The sequence below is a fragment of the Citrus sinensis genome, chromosome 1 (assembly GCF_022201045.2).
Source record: "Citrus sinensis cultivar Valencia sweet orange chromosome 1, DVS_A1.0, whole genome shotgun sequence".
NCBI lineage: Eukaryota > Viridiplantae > Streptophyta > Magnoliopsida > Sapindales > Rutaceae > Citrus > Citrus sinensis.
The window spans coordinates 14,455,720-14,472,073 of NC_068556.1; the positions used below are offsets into that span (position 1 = coordinate 14,455,720).

At 35.1% G+C, this 16,354-nt stretch overlaps 2 protein-coding genes across 6 annotated transcripts; one reads left to right on the forward strand and one right to left on the reverse strand.

Annotated features, from left to right (window-relative positions):
* Nucleotides 1–527: 527 nt before the first annotated feature.
* LOC102618100 (golgin candidate 2) lies at nucleotides 528–8,265 on the forward strand. Of its 2 annotated transcripts, none has more exons than XM_052435163.1 (10): nucleotides 528–784; nucleotides 916–1,872; nucleotides 3,395–3,505; nucleotides 3,673–3,732; nucleotides 4,219–4,276; nucleotides 6,304–6,380; nucleotides 6,522–6,614; nucleotides 6,871–6,996; nucleotides 7,579–7,626; nucleotides 7,727–8,265. In XM_052435163.1, the coding sequence occupies exons 1-10, from the start codon at nucleotides 731–733 to the stop codon at nucleotides 8,078–8,080; spliced, it is 1,938 nt and encodes a 645-aa protein (XP_052291123.1). In that variant the 5' UTR covers nucleotides 528–730; the 3' UTR covers nucleotides 8,081–8,265. The 2 variants fall into 2 exon arrangements, with proteins under 2 accessions (XP_052291123.1, XP_052291125.1); XM_052435165.1 differs by having other exon boundaries at nucleotides 6,304–6,356.
* On the reverse strand, nucleotides 8,238–15,591 carry LOC102618389 (uncharacterized). 4 transcript variants are annotated; one of them, XM_052435169.1, is made up of 10 exons: nucleotides 15,436–15,591; nucleotides 15,279–15,348; nucleotides 15,078–15,145; nucleotides 13,661–13,722; nucleotides 11,402–11,483; nucleotides 11,056–11,289; nucleotides 9,668–9,796; nucleotides 9,496–9,557; nucleotides 9,279–9,392; nucleotides 8,238–8,593 (listed from the first exon to the last, which is right to left on the reverse strand). In XM_052435169.1, coding segments are annotated over exons 1-10 (873 nt in total). In that variant the 5' UTR covers nucleotides 15,487–15,591; the 3' UTR covers nucleotides 8,238–8,592. The 4 variants fall into 4 exon arrangements, with proteins under 4 accessions (XP_052291129.1, XP_052291128.1, XP_052291135.1 ...); XM_052435168.1 differs by having other exon boundaries at nucleotides 8,238–8,599; XM_052435175.1 differs by lacking the exon at nucleotides 15,436–15,591 and having other exon boundaries at nucleotides 8,238–8,599; nucleotides 15,233–15,305.
* Between the last annotated feature and the right edge of the window lie 763 nt (nucleotides 15,592–16,354).

Here is a 16,354-nt window from a genome sequence, read left to right on the forward strand (position 1 = left end):
TTTTCTCAATATGTAGCCTAGCTTAGCTCACTAAAAATTTCGTCTCCATTGTCATCCCTAAAAAGATTTGTCTCACTTTAACATACTAAATTTACAATAAAAAAATTCAATATATTATATAGTAAAACTTACTATTTTGCCACATAATTACACAAATTTTTCTGTCTGTGTTAGTCTGTCATAATTGAGCCCGAGTACAGTCATGTTCCCTCATCCTATTATGTAAACTTTTTAGTTTTCACGTTAAACGATAGGTATAAGGGTCTTGTTAAGTTACAGTTGCTGTAATTTACGTTCATGCAAAAATCAAGCAGATCCCACTGCCTGTTACAACTTTTTGCATGTTTTTGTATGGGTGTAAATTACAAATTAGCAATTGCCTAGTTAAAAAGTTTTTAAGGGTGATTAGCAGATACCACCCCTGATGTTTGGAGAAACCACCGGTAAATGAAGCTGTTTCCTAAATTCACAACCACCTCCCCTAGACGTGGAGTTATTTAACTGGAAATATTAAATTGTCTAATCCAAAGTTGAAACGACACCGTTACTTTGGCACTTAGTGCTCTGCAAATCTGCATCCTCCGCTTCCACCTTCGTCATCTCATTGTTTGTTCGTCGAGCGAAAGCAAAGAGAAAATATAAAAGATCATTGTTGATTATACTTCATTAAAATGTGTTAAATAAGTAACTGTATTTGATTTGAAAATTAAAAAAAAAATCAGTAATTACAATGGCGCATTGGATCTCCAACAAACTCAAAGTCGCTGAAACTTTCCTTCAACAGGTTCAATTTCTCTCTTTCTCATTTCTTCATTTTTTTTGAAAGCTTTTATTTTTTTAATTTTACTTTTATTTTTCATTTGATGTCAGTTTTATTCTTTTTCTGTAAATTGAATTACTTAATCAACGGCTCAGATCGATCAACAAGCGGCAGAATCGCTTGGCAAGGGCGATAAGCCTCGATCTGAAGATCCTCAAATCGATGGCCCATCAAAGAGCAGTGGCTCTGTTTCATTAAAGGATCAATTGAAGAAGAGAACACAAGAAATTAATGATTACAGAGGCAAATTGCAGAGTGACCCTAATGTTAAAAACGTTTATAATAGAAATAATTCATTCACAAGTTCGAAAGAAACTAAACATAAGTCTACGCTTACTGATAGTGACTGGACCGAATTGCTTGGCACGCCTGATAAGGGTCTGAGTTTGGGAAATGTTAGGAAGGATGAGAGAAGGAGGCAAGGGGGCACTTTGGGTAATAGAAATAGGAAGATTAATAAAAATAGCAGCTTGATTAAATCTGGATGGAGTAAGGTAAATGGTGGAAATAAGCCTAGTGATGGGGACGAGTCTGGTTCTTCAGGGAGGTCGTCAAGCGTTGAATTGCAAAATGATGGGAAGAATATAAATGGGCAAGATGTAAAACCCCAAGATGGTAGAAGTAAAGAAAATGACGATGTTAAGAAGAATAGCCGGTTGGAAATGGTGTCCGTACCTGGGAAAGTTGATGCATTTTCCGATGTGAAGATCGGAATGAATGATGTTGATGGGCGGTTGCCGAGTAACATTAGAGGGAACCATAAATCCAATGAAGGAATTAGGGCTTCTGTATTAAATGATTCGAAGAGAGGATCTTCTTCAACAAGTGAGGATGGATCTGATTCCAATTCAGATTCGTCGTCTTCTGAATCTGAAAGTGAACGAGAGAGGGAGGAAAGGAGGAAGCTGAGGGAGAAGATTTTGGCTGAGAAAGCAGCAGCTAAAGCAGGGGATGCCATTAAAGAGCGTGAAAATATGGTTGCTCGATTAGAGGGTGAGAAGCAGAGCTTGGAGAAAATACTTGAAGAACGAGCCAAACAACAAGTAAAAGAGGTAATGTTGTTGGTTATTTATTTGATGATTGGTTTAATCACGGTCATGCTTTTCTTTGATGACTGAAAAAATAATGTCTAGTTTGTTTTCAGTTACAAGGAAAATAATGAATTATTATATGTTTGTGATTTCTTATTGCAAGCTTTGAATTTTGAACCAGTTTATCAAATAATTTGAAGTGAAGATATGTTTGAAAGAACCATGGTAATTCTAGGATAAACAACTTATGAGCAATTCTGTGTTGTTATAACTTTTATTGACTTCAGGCACTTTTTAAAATTGTTTTGCACAGCTGACTGAAAAATCAGTGTAGGGAAATTGGCTTGATACTTGAACTGAACATTTCCTTCAGCATCATCCAAGCATCTACTGCTTCACTTTGCCAGTAGAAAATTGAGTTGGAAAGTAAAAGACAAGGCCCTCTCCTGAATCTCAAGTGTGATCCTGATAATTTGACATCCTTAATGTGTGATATGGTAAAATATGTAGCTTTTTCACATGTATGAGTTATCATGATTAGAACCTAGGAACTCCTCCCAGACCCTCAGCCGTAGCACCTGGGAATTGCTTTATGTGGCTAAAGTGTTCTGCCATTACAATCTTAGCATTGGTATTCTTCCAAAAAGATGGCTTTTGGTAAATTTGGGTCAAGATTAGCATGAAAGTCTTCTTTGAACATCAGTTCAGGTTCATGCTTGGTTTTCAGATTCTGGGAAATTCCAACTAACCTGATGCAAACACTCAAACACACACACACTCCTGAAATATATATTTACTTGTTTATTCACTATGCTTTTAATAAGAAAGAAGTAATAGGATTGCTGCTTTCTTTCTTTCCTATTTCTTGTCCTTCTCTCGTTAGGTTTTCACAATTCAAAGGACCAGGCCAATTGTTTGAATTTCGCATAGAGTTTAAATGCTACTGTCTTTTAAGCACTTGGAGGGCTCAATTTTAAGGGTTTCCAGTTTGATCTTGAAGCAGTTTTAATACATGAATATAGTATCCTGAAAATTTAAGCATGTGAAACTCTACAAAATCCTCTTGTTCCGTGATAAATACTTTGTCCCCTTAAAACAACATTCTTACAAGAAGCATGTTCTGTTAAATTTTTTCAGAAAGATGCTTATTCATTTTGGGTTTTTATCATTAGGATACATATTAAACAAGTTTGTATGTGGCAATGATTCTGTAAATGTGTTGTTCATGTAAAATTTCTAAAATCTTTGTGATTCACCCAATTTGACCCGTTCTCAGGAGCTTCCAAGATTTTCTTATCTCCCAAGAGTTTATACTCGATTCTCTGGTGTTATTCATAGTAGTTGACATTATCTTCTAACTTCTTTATTCATAGTAGTTGACATTATCTTCTAACTTCTTTATTCATAGTAGTTGACATTATCTTCTAACTTCTTTATTCATAGTAGTTGACATTATCTTCTAACTTCTTTATTCATAGTAGTTGACATTATCTTCTAACTTCTTTATTCATAGTAGTTGACATTATCTTCTAACTTCTTTCAGGCTTCGGAGCTTCAGACAAGTATGATGGAGACTATGGACGCTGTTGAGTTAGAAAAGCAGAGACATAATAATACCAGAATGGAAGCCCTTCAACTATTGGCTAAACTGGAGGTACTGCATCCTTTTTTAGAAGGCTGGATTACATATTATTTGGACTGTGTCATCAATTTTTCGATTGTATCCTATGACGAGCTAAATGATTCCTACTTTATTGAAGTTCTTGCCATGCCATTATTAAGGGTTAATTTGTGGTTTCTAATGATAAATGCCGGTTGCAGACTGCAAATGCTGATCTTGCGAGAGCCCTTGCTGCTGCACAGAAGAAACTTGAAATGGAGGTATGATGTCATTCTAATTCTTTGTTGGGTTGCAAATCCATCTCTTTCTTTATCCTGTTAACTGTTCTTCAATTATTTTGGGAATCTTAGAGCAGTATTTTTTTTTTTTTTTTGGCTAATTTAGATCCTACTTTTGCATTATTACTTCTACAATAAATTACTAGTACTGTGATTTAAGATCAGCTAGTTGTTGTCTGAGCGTTTGTGGCAAAATTATGGTGGTTTAATAATGAGATATATTCATACTGGCGATGGTGAATCATTGATGAGCTATAGTGTCAAACAGGATAAATTTTTTACTCAGCTTCCCCTGCTTTAGCTTATGAAACTTCACTAACACTGATGAATACACACATGTAGTGGTGTAAATTAGTAAAAATTTGATGAGTTATAGTGTGAAACAGGGCAAACATTTGACTTGCCTCCTTTCGATTTACACCAACTACGTGTTTAAATAATTGTTTTTCCTGTTTTTTGTGGGGCCAGACTAATCAAGTAGCTGAACTTCGACAACAAACAGAGTTGAAAGAAGTGGCCCATGAAGGTATGTTATCTTTTGATATTATCTGATCGTTTGAATATTTTGAAAAATAAATAAATAAATAAATAAAATACATCTCCCTACATTCTCCCCCAGCCCCCAAAAATGACGCCACTGCATAGGGGTGGACAGAACTGAACCGGTTCCGAGGAAAACGGATTCAGTTTGGTTTGTTTTCCCCTAAAAAAAGAAAACAATAATATAAATGAATCGAAAAAAATCGGAACAGAAAATTTTGGTTTGGTTTTCAGTTCAAATTCTCAAAACCGGAACCGAACCTAAAAAAGGGTTAACATTTTTTATATTAAAATAGTGCCACGTGGCATGATTTAAGAGACATAAGAAAACCAAAAATAAAAAAGTTAAATTTTGAAAGAAAATTAACAAAAAAAATTATAAATTTATGAAGGACCAAACTGAACCAAAATTTTCAGTTGCCCACCTCTAGCACTGCAATTCAACCACTTCCCTAGCAATCAAATGGGACTTGCATGACTTCTTGAAAAGTTGCTACCTTATTGTTGGATAAGATCGCCCGCAAAGGGGCAGCCCAGTTGGTTGAGGGCATGAGATTTGGTGCTTTGGCTGTATCGAGGTCTTGGGTTCAATCCTTTTGGTGAGCTTAAAAATTCCACCTTTTGTTGTCAATAGGTCATGGCGCCTGATTGATCTCCCAGTTTAGGGCTTGGCAGGGGTGGACCGATGGTCCCATGGTGCGGGAGTCTGGGTTATCCAAAAAAATAAATAAATAAATAAAAAAGAAAATTGCTGGATAAGACCAAAGTTCAACACTAATTATTGCAGTTTTCTTTTTAAATCATAGGTGGGCCATGACTGTAGGCTACTTTAAAAGCTGCAATCTTATTGTATATGTGATGATAATTGTATTTGACGCGGCAATGGTTGGTTCCTGTCTCATTGCTGGCCTCCAAAAAGTAACCCTTTTTTTTTTAGGGGGGGAGCATTCAAAAATTAAATTGTGGGAATTTCAGCTCACATTATGGGACTTTATATTTTGAGGTTAGATGAAAAAAGGATATAAATTAGGATTTGAAGATGTTTATATTGCCTTAGTCTAGTAAAATAGAAAAGCTGAAACCTTCTAGAGCATTAACCTTATTGTTAGTTATTAGAGCTGTAAAACTAAGGTAGAAGTAGAATCAATAATACTGATTAAGGAGTAGTTTTTAGATTAAATTTTTGGACATGAGTTGGGATAAAATGGTTATCTTGCAAGTTTTGTTATGCTGATATTAGTGGTGTCAATAAGAACCTTTAAGAATGATTGTAGTTTCGAACAGACGCCTTTCATACAACTAGCTTTCTTTTTTCTTTCTTGGTGGAAGCTGTTTGAACTAAAGAAATAAATAAAAGGACAATACTTCTCTTTGTATCCTAGAGTTGACTACAGAATGAAGCCGCCATACAGCCCGATTGATAAATGAAGCAATGTAATCAAAAGTACGGTTTCTTGGTCCTTGGAAGTTGCAGTTTCAATTATGATATTTGTTTCTCAATTCAGTCATGACTTTTGTCCCTTATTTTAAAGTGTACACCCTGATTGGATATGTGTCCATCCGTTGGTGTCTGATGCGCCCTCCCCATAATTGTGCCCATGCAACATGTCCAGCATTGGTAGAAAATGTTCTGTGACTCATAAATGCTCAAGGCGGGTTTATTGGTATTGGCTGTTTCGCGTGACATGCTTTCTCAAAATACATCACCTTCGTCCATGTCTCATCTGACCTCCTACACCTTCTTGAAAGTTTATTTTACCTCCTCACTGTGCAAAGGATCTTAACCAAGTTTGTGATGACTGTCCCAAGTGCAGTAATTTTCAGTAGGCTAATGTCAAACATTCATTTAGTTGGTGGTTTTTCTCTGAAGATTGTTTAGCATATAATTGACTACATTTGAGTAGTGTAATATTTGGACTGTTTTTGAAGTGAATTTGTTCGATATGCTTAAGATTTATCCTGCCTATATTCATTGCTTGGAATGAGTCCTGAAATACCTTTCCTTTGTTTTAGAACTCAGCCAGAGGAACTCCAATACTCATCAAACTGGAATTTATCTAAAGCGAGTGAGTTACATCTGCCAGTCCCCTGTAGGTTGCTTAGGATGTGTTATTTACTTTTATTTATTTTTCCTTTTTCTTTTTATTCAGCTTTTATATCATCCTCCTGCATAAAAAATTCTTGCATGACTGTTTTGTGATAGAATTTTCATTTTATGTGAAAATGTTTAGTTGGCAGCTTCAAAAGGAGTTGAATTTGAGCGGGAGATACTTGAGGCAGAATATACTTTCATAGCTGACAAAATCATCCAATTGGAAGATAAGGTGAGCCTGTATTTCAGATGTTACTCATTTACAAACTGAGATGTTCGTGTGTTCTAGAATATTGAGACAATATAAACAATGCAGTGCATCTATAAGGTTCGAAGTCTTAAAACGCCATGACGTAATAGTGATGTTGAGAAACTGACTGAGAAGTAACTCAAGCCATTCTTATGTTTAGAATATTTTCTTTTATCTGTTAGTATGAATGAGATCATTTTGGTAACATCGATTTTTAATCATTTGTGTTATATCTCAGGCAAAGAAGCTGGAAGGAAACATCGAAATGACAAGGAAGGAGATAGAGGATCCAACAGAAGTAGAAATTGAGCTAAAGCGAAGGCTTGGTCAGCTTACTGACCATTTAATTCAGAAACAAGCACAGGTTTTCCCTTTAAACTTTTTACCTGGTCGCACCACAATTTCCAGTAATGAGGATGCTTAGCTTGGCTTTTTTTCACATGGATGGGATTATAGAAACATCTAGTCTTTCCATAATAACATTACTCCTTTTCATGGAAAGAATGGTAATTTTCTTTTGAAATATTGTACTAACAAAAGAATGAAAACAAGAAGTAGAAGTCCTAAACCTTTTAGTGTAAAATTGTAAACATAGTTTTTTTCATTTTACTAAATGCCTTCCACCTTTGCGCTTTGAAAGTGGACCAGGAAAAGAGTTTTGATATTAAATTGCATTTCTCTTTTGGTGGTTGTTGTTGCTTAATGTTTTCAGAACACTGGTATATAGCTGTTAGTCTCGTTATAATATATTGATCCCGTGTCAGATAAAAGCTACTTTGTCTTGCTGTGTTATTGAAGTTTCTCTAGTTAAGGAGATAATGATTGAAACTATTAACTAGTAATGGAAGACCACATAACAGTTTGAACTATTAGGCGTCGAGTGTTACGATGCCATATCTGCAATTTTCAAAGACTAGTAACTTTTTAATTCTGCTCATTCAACCAGGTGGAGGCTCTCTCCTCAGAGAAGGCCACTCTTGCATTCAGAATTGAGGTAAAATTTCACTCCAAAACTGCTGTTTGCTTTCTTTTTTGGGGGGAAAAAAAGTGTAACAAATTTAGTTATTGATAATTTCTGCCCAACACATTTGCAGGCAGTTTCAAGGTTGCTGGATGAGAACAAGCCAGTGACCGGCTCCTCATCAAGAGATTTAGAATTTGGAGCATGGGATCTCTCCCAATCAAACTTGAGGCCCCTTTTTGAAGAAAAAATCCGTTCTGGGAAGAAGCATATAGGATCATTGCTTAAGCAGTTGGATTCTATATTTTTGGCTGGTGTGGTGTTTCTGAGGAGAAATCCGATAGCAAAATTGTGGTCTTTGGTGTACCTTGTATGCCTTCATTTATGGGTCATTTACATTCTGTTATCACATTCACAGTCATCAGCCGAGGCGAGATCTGGTGCTGTCTTTTCTTTGGAGAATATCAATAACACTGCAAGTTTGTAGTTGATGGTTTTTTGGGTCCAAATTTGTTGTTCATTTGTTTAGCCTCAGCTTTTTAATAGGTCCTTGCCACCTGGGGTTTAATTTGCTCACTTTCCCCCTTAACCGAGACACAGAATTGGGCAGGTTATGTAATCATGTACATATTATAATGGCAACATGTTAAAATGATCAACTGCATTTCAGCATTCATCTCTCTTAACACTTGAAGTTGCCTTAATGATATCTATATTCTCCAAGCTTCTATACAAGCCTAATGCCACGTTCTCATGTATCCTATAAAACAATTTCAATGAAAATATAAACAAGCTTCAATTGCAACAAGCGCATTGTCATACCCTAGAGGCTGTAGAAAAGTACTAAGTAGGGAAAAAGCTACAAATGAAAGCTAGAAAGTAAGCATAGTCCTCTTTGATAGTTGAAACCTTGTATGACCAATGACCACATTGAAAAATTGAACCATCAGAACGTTCTTAACCCATCTTCAATTCATCGCTGCTTTCTCTGTGGTTTGTTCTACACCTTGCACAATGAAAAATGCCTTAAAAATACTAATGCATGCATCAGATTCAAACTTAGAATAGTACATCCACTACATAACATAAAATTATTCTGAAATTTTATTACTCTCTTTCAACTTATTTATCTGTTCAGATATATTTTCTAATTTCCCCCCTACTATAATCAATGTATCCCATTTGTCTCCCTATTATTTTTATAATAACCATTAACCCCCTGACAATATAAGTTTAGAATATTATTCTTATTTTCAAATACACTTTTATTTATATTTAATCACATCAAAACATATATTTTTTATTTTCAATACTAAATTTTTTTTTATATTTTCAATACTAAAATCTTTTTTATTAAGTTTCTAGTCATATAATTTATTTAATCTATAATAAATATAAATAAAAGTGTATTTGAAAATAAACGTAATATCGTAAACTAATACTGTCAGGGGATTACTGGCTATTATAAAAACAGTAAGGGGATAAATGACATATATTAATTATAGTAGGGGGAAAATTAGCAATCTCCCTATTTTCTATGAGAATCAACATAAAGAAAACATACAGCTGCAATTCCATAATTCCTTAAGGAACGGCAAACTAAATGCACAAAGATGAAAAGAGACACTAGTTACGATATTCATTTCCAATGATAAAATAATTCTGGCGACAATCTGTAGTCTCACCAGTTTGGCCCTTCTTGTGGAAGATTACGGCTGTACAAAGGCAATTCAAAGAGTATTGTCTTCAACCACCAAGGTAAATTTCCATACACTACTGGGGGCAATGGAATCAGAGGGCTGTAACAGAGAATTCATCAAAAAATGAAGAGAACATGTTAGGTTTGCTCCTCCACCAGATTGTATCAATGTAAATCTATAAGAACCAAAGGGATTGGTTGACCTGGTTGTTTTCTTATACAGTCTGTATGCAGGCATGTTGCCAAATTTCTTGTCTGCTGACTCCTGCATCCGTTCATACGAATGAAGCGTGAAAGGCATCATAAGCATATTTACAAATGGATTTGGACCTATAAAATATATGCGCACCCGTGTGTGTAATAAGAGAGGCAAACCTCAAGCAATGGTATGCCACTGATAAAAAGAAGCAACAATGTAAGAAAGATCGGCCCAAGGATTACAAGCCACTCAGCACCATCCAGTACCGGAGTAGAAGCAACAAAAATTCCCCACCATAGAAAAATCTGAACACCACATTTATCAATTAAAAAAGTTAAGGTCAAGGCAACAGATAGCAGAGTTGATTGACAGCCGTATATCCTTAGAGTTGGATGCTAACTGCAATTTGAGAACACAATTGAGGGTTTTTACTTATTGCTAAATGGCTACTCTCTTTGAAAGTATCAATTTTCTTGATCCATACAAGTACTGCAGCACACTAAGGTACCTTATATATGCACAGGTTAATTTCACTGACCGCCTGTAAGTTTTGCATTGGATACACTGGCATTTTAATTGCATTTCACAAAACATCCTCCATTAGCTTTAATAAAGTATGGCTATCTAAATTATTTGACAGGCATCTGACAAGTAAAACAATCTTTAGATAGAGAGAGAACGCAACTCACTATCATGCCAATTTGACTAACCATGCCCATGTGACGCATCTGCCAAAAGACAAATAAAATAAAACCCCACCAACTCCTGAAACATTCTCATACACTCACAAAGTTCATTGGAAAACTTCATAGTAGTTTTTTGAAGCCCTGATCTTGTTGCTTAAGTGACTGCAAAAGGATTTCAACCAAGACTTGCACCAGAGCATTGCGCTGTTCATTAATCTTAAAAAATTGGCTAAAGAATGCTTTCGTTTTCCATTAATGAGATTTTGTTATCAGAATGCACAAATCTGTTGTGCTAGTGAAAACCCCAATCTGACAAGTATGAATGTGTTTGATGTTGTATATAGTTAAGCGGGATTTCACAGTGCATGCATGACACCACTGTGGTGACATTATGACTTAATGATATGTGTGTCATTATTATGGTTTAGAGTGAATAATATTCAATATTTGGTATTGAAACCCTACACAATCCCTCACTAAGCAAATATAGACAGTTTGGAGATCCTGGACACAATCTTCCTAGAGATGGGAGCCCCTTGGCTCACTTTTTCAAGCCTTTTAATCTTGAAGATTAGCAACTGTTAAAGCATTCACCAGCAGAGGTAATCTTAAGCCATAATTATGTAGACATGTTATTACATATCAAAAGCAACTAGTTGAGTTCTAGAGCCAATGATTTTTTCATGTGATTATAAAAGTTTCATACTTGAAATAAAAGACTTGAATGGAAATCAAAAAGCTAGCCACATGACAAAACAGAGATATAATCACTTTACTATGACCAAGAGCGTAAAATCTTGATAATGACTAGATTTAGTGATTGCAGACAAAAGCCAGATCTAAGAGGTAGTGACATTTAAAAGAAGTGAAGGACCAACCTCACCAAAATAGTTTGGATGTCGAGAATATTTCCAAAACCCAACATTACACCACTTCCCTCTGTTTTCTGGGGAGTTCTTGAAAGACAGTTTTTGCTGATCAGCTATAGCTTCAATAGAGACACCCACCGACCACATTATCCACCCAATCACATCCACAGCCTGAACAGATGGATCTCTGTCACTCGCATTAACCACCGTTACTGGTAAACTCACAGTCCACACCCAAACAGCCTGTAGTATAAATTGCATAAATCATATTTTAATGGTAACATATTCCCACATGAATAAACTAGAGAGAGCTCTAACTGATTCTCTAGTGTAGAAAGCAATAAATATAAGATACCTGAAATATCCAGAAAATTGCCAATTTGCCTAAATTACTACGCATTTCATCAAAGCGTCGATCCTCACCCCAATTCAGAATCCTGGTCAGGAACATTAATAGAGTTAATAGAGTAAAATCACAAATGAAACATAACAAAGTGGTTATAAATAGCATTCCTTTCCATATTAGACTGAGGGGGTAACACCACTAGTGTCAAAGAATCAAGAGGATGGCCTGAGAAATTTTAGATAAACTTTAACTTTATGAGTAGTAACCATACTGTTTATCAAAAAAAAACTATACTGTTTATAAAACATAAAATAATAATAATAATAATAATAATAATAATAAAAATAAAAAATAAAAAAACCTAGCCATACTGGAGAGGAGAGGATAACTGTGGAACATTTGGTTACATTGAAAAGGTATGCCTGGTCAGGAACATTAATAGAGTTAATAGAGTAAAATCACAAATGAAACATAACAAAGTGGTTATAAATAGCATTCCTTTCCATATTAGACTGAGGGGATAACACCACTAGTGTCACAGAATCAAGAGGATGGCCTGAGAAATTTTAGATAAACTTTAACTTTATGAGTAGTAACCATACTGTTTATAAAACATAAAATAATAAAAAAAATAAAATAAAAAAACCTAGCGATACTGGAGAGGAGAGGATAACTGTGGAACATTTGGTTACATTGAAAAGGTATGCCTGCTGAATGTTCAAGAAAGATAGCAGAAGGGACTATTACCAACACTAACTACAGGCTCAGCTGTTAGGATAATAGCCCAATAGCCCCCAAGTGGCAGTTTATCAGGAACATACCTCCAAAAGCCTTAAAAATGGTACTCCTCCATCTGACCTCTTATTCTTATCCAACATTAAAATCCCTCATCATCCCTTTCCCTTCATGGCCACTACTTTCAGCAACAAGAACAGCAAAGTACCTTTCCATTCTTGATTGGATGCATATTTTGGTTTGTTTGTGTGTGCATATTTTCATTTAGTAATATTTTCTTCAAAAGGAATAATAAATGTTTCTAAAAATAAAACAATAATTTATAAGAAGCACAACTACTCTGGAGGCAGATGTACCTTCAGCTGCCACTTAAAGAATAACAATTACCATTATCCCAAAAATGCGCAAGACCAGTTTAGATTACTATGGTTAGACAAAGATTGAAACTTACGCCGAGGGGGCTAGCCAACCACTGTTCCCAACAGTGTCAGTCTGATTCTGGTTCTGGTAAATCTAATTCTTTTGAAGGTCAGCTAAACTGTTAGGTATGATACACATTATGGACACATGTACATGGGCATATTTTTTCATCTAACACACGATATGATATCGCACCATAATCTACTGACGATAAGAAACCCAAATTGCAAAGCTACTTTAAGGATACACATTCCAAGTGATTAGTTCCCTACAAAATATTTCAACTAGAGTTGTAAGATTCTATGTATTACAATGAAATAAAGATACTGAAAACCATTAGTTTACTGATTAGAGAAAACTAAACCATTAAAATTCAGATCAATTTCAGGTAGTGCAAACTTTTATTTCGCATATGCAAGAATACAGAAGAAGGATGAGAATGGTGAAATTTGATGACTAAAAACATCCAAATAGATAAGGTTGAAGCTTTTAAAATTAGCAAGAAGCAGGAAAAGTGAAATAGAATATCTTCAACATTGTGTAATGGAAAACTCTGGACACGGCACATATGTTATGAAATGGCAGTACAGACATTCACACTTAAAAACAGTAATTGTTAATCAAACTGCAGTATAAAAACTGATTCTGACATGAACGGAACTAAGATGATTGGTGTAGTACAAGAAAACGTAAAATAAGAAACATTCAGGTAAAGCAAAAGTAAACAGCCAGGGAAAAGATGAGGAAGCTTGACAAATAGCCAGGTTATTTGAAACGAATACTAATTGCAGCAGCGAATTGCAGCAGCAACTCTCAAATAAAACAAGGCAAGCCAATAGCAACAGTATTTACACCAAAACACTAGTTGTAGCTTTATGATGTAAAATATGATGTTTTCAACACTAATTAGACGGACGAAGACAATGTTAAGAAAGCTCCTGAAAAGTATGATAAAGCTACACATTCAATAACCAGACAGTTGACATGTAAAATATGGTCTTCCCAATCAAAGAACTATTGTTCGTATAACATTAATATTTTGAACCGATATTGTACAATACCTAAAACAAAAATCCCTGGCAGAATAAGAAATTTGCTTCTCATGCAATGTACCTCATCAATAGAAAGAGAGCTAGGCGAAGACCCCATACAACTGCAAGAAATGTCAAGACAACCTGAAAAATTAAAGCAGCAAAACCATTAAATGAATAATGAACTAGAGAACATAAAGAGTATCATATGATAAATGTTCGAGAGAAAATAGAAGGTCAACAATATAATGCCACGTGTCAATGAGGGTTAGAAATAAAAGAGTATTAAGTAAAGTTGGTTTACACTGGCTACTCCAAAGATTAACGCAGAGAGGAATGCTCATCCTAACATGGACAGAATGAGATGAAGATTATTTTATTAATGGGCAAACAAGGGGTTGTTATCACCAAAAGGAATATTGTTTCCTCAGCTAGAAATAAGGAACCAATGGGAGAGCAGCTTGTCAAAAAAGAGGAAATAAAAAACTGCCATGCCAGTAGCAGATGAAACAGCTCCCTCAAAGATGATTGGGACCATTTTTGCTTCGCTTGACACGTGTCCAAATGGACAAAGCGAGTGAATGAACGAATGAGCACAATCATTAAACAAGGCTATCGAGTTGTTTACACCACCCGAAGGAAAGACAATATTGTACCTGCCTGCGTAGGGAAAGCATCAATAAAGTAACGCCAACTGGCAAGGTGACGGGAATACCCCAAGTGCACTCAATATATAAACACTCAGGTTTTCTCTTTTGTACCAAGCAAAACGCACCAACAAATAAAAAAAAAAAGGTCAAGGCTCATCTTCAACCTTGAGCCAACGCCATTGTTGAGGGTTAGCAAACCCTTGACACCAAAACCAACCTAGAACTAACTTGAGCATCAAAGTATGATCGCCAGCCACCACTAGCTCTATCTCTAACCTCTATTCCCCATTTTTATTGGATAAACAAGCTCCCAAAATTGCCTCCTTCTATACCTACCTTCCCTTCTTAGAAACTCACTGCCCTCATTCTACCCTTAAGCTTTGATCAAGATATAAACAAGCAGCGCACCATTACAGTAGGCACTGAACCATTACTTATAAATTTATTGTGTTTGGCTGCATTTGCAACTTCCCCCAAAATCTAGTTTATGCATTTTTTTTCCCTATAAAATCTAAATAACAGTTATATCTGGATCATGGATTTAGGTTCAGCCCTTTTGCATTAAGCTTTTATAATATTTTGATTGGCAGTTATTAGACGTGATTAAATCTTCGCCATACAATGGTATAAATGCAGGCACGGCAAAAGATTATAAAAAGCTTAGCATAGCTCAACTCAGCACTGTGATCCAAATTCATAAATCAGGTCCCACTTACAAGCAGGATTACAAAGCTAGTGATAAAGCAGAATCTAACATGCCTTGCTTGAAAATAATAAGAGTTCTCTAATTGTCATACAAAATTCCATGGTACTTTTTCATTATTTGTGTGTGTGTGTGTAATAATTTACCTGTCTAAAATGCCATGAGCCTTTGAGAATGAGAGTCAACAAAGCTATAATAATAAAATTGGTGCTTCCTAAAAGAAACAAAAGAAACCAAAAATTAAAACAAAATCAAGTAGCCACTAAAGAATCCCAATTAGTAGTTTTGATAATATATTTACATGAATGCGAGCAAACAAAGGAGAGTGATTATGATATGATATCTACCAGCAAAGTCAGTGACTTTATCGAACTTGAAAAGGGCAGTGATTACAAAGAATAACAACTGGTAACCCACCTGCAAACAAACACTCATCAACAAGTTTTAACACAAAAGAGAAAGAGCAAGAAAAGAAAAAAAAGAAAGAAAGTGGCAAGTTTTTACAGTGACAATGGCAGTGAGAGCTAAGAAATGGGAATCTATTACTGTTCCCATTCTTGTTCTTGATGCTGCTCAACTGATTCTGATATTATTGACAGGATGATATTCTGTTTTTGCGTTTCTTTAATTTCCCATTTATTATTATTATATATATATAGGGTATGTGTGTGTATTCATTGGTGACGTGGCGTATCGTATGTGGTTGTAATTAGAACAGCGTTGAATCAATTCTCTCTCTCCCTCTCTTTTGGAATTTGTGCTCCGCAACGAAACACGAAGGCTTTTCAATTTTTACGGGTAATTTCAGTTTCAGGGGCATTTATTGAGAGGATCATCTAAGTTACAATTAATGTAAGATATTAACAATAAAGGGTTGGCTCCATTGATGATAGAGTTACTTTAAGTGGTTTGACTGAATTTACTTTTCAGTTTAAGTCGCAGGGAAGTCGTTTTTGTTGGGAGAACATGTGCCTCTCGATTCGAACGGGGGCTTTTAATCTGAATTGTGGTACGGACTTAAAGGTACCTCCCACAGTTAGAGCCGTCTCTAAGATATCTTGTGATTAAAAACTAAAAAAAAAATATAAGATATTTTGCATCCGAATATTTAAATCTTAACTTTTAGTTCTAATATATTTAAATATTAAAATTGCTAACATTATTATTACCTAAGTATTGTTGAAAACTCTAAACAAAGATTCAAAAATTTACATCAATTAGTGAGGAGAGCTATAAATTAATGTAGCATATATTTATTTTTATTTTGCCAAACATTTACTCTATCTCTCTCTATTCGTATGAGCAAGTTTTGAACATCAAACTCCTTATTTTCCAAAACAAGAGATTTTATTATCTTAATTAGTTGTACTCACAATTTTATTAGTTGAATGAAAAGTATAAAATAATAAAAATAAATCATGTG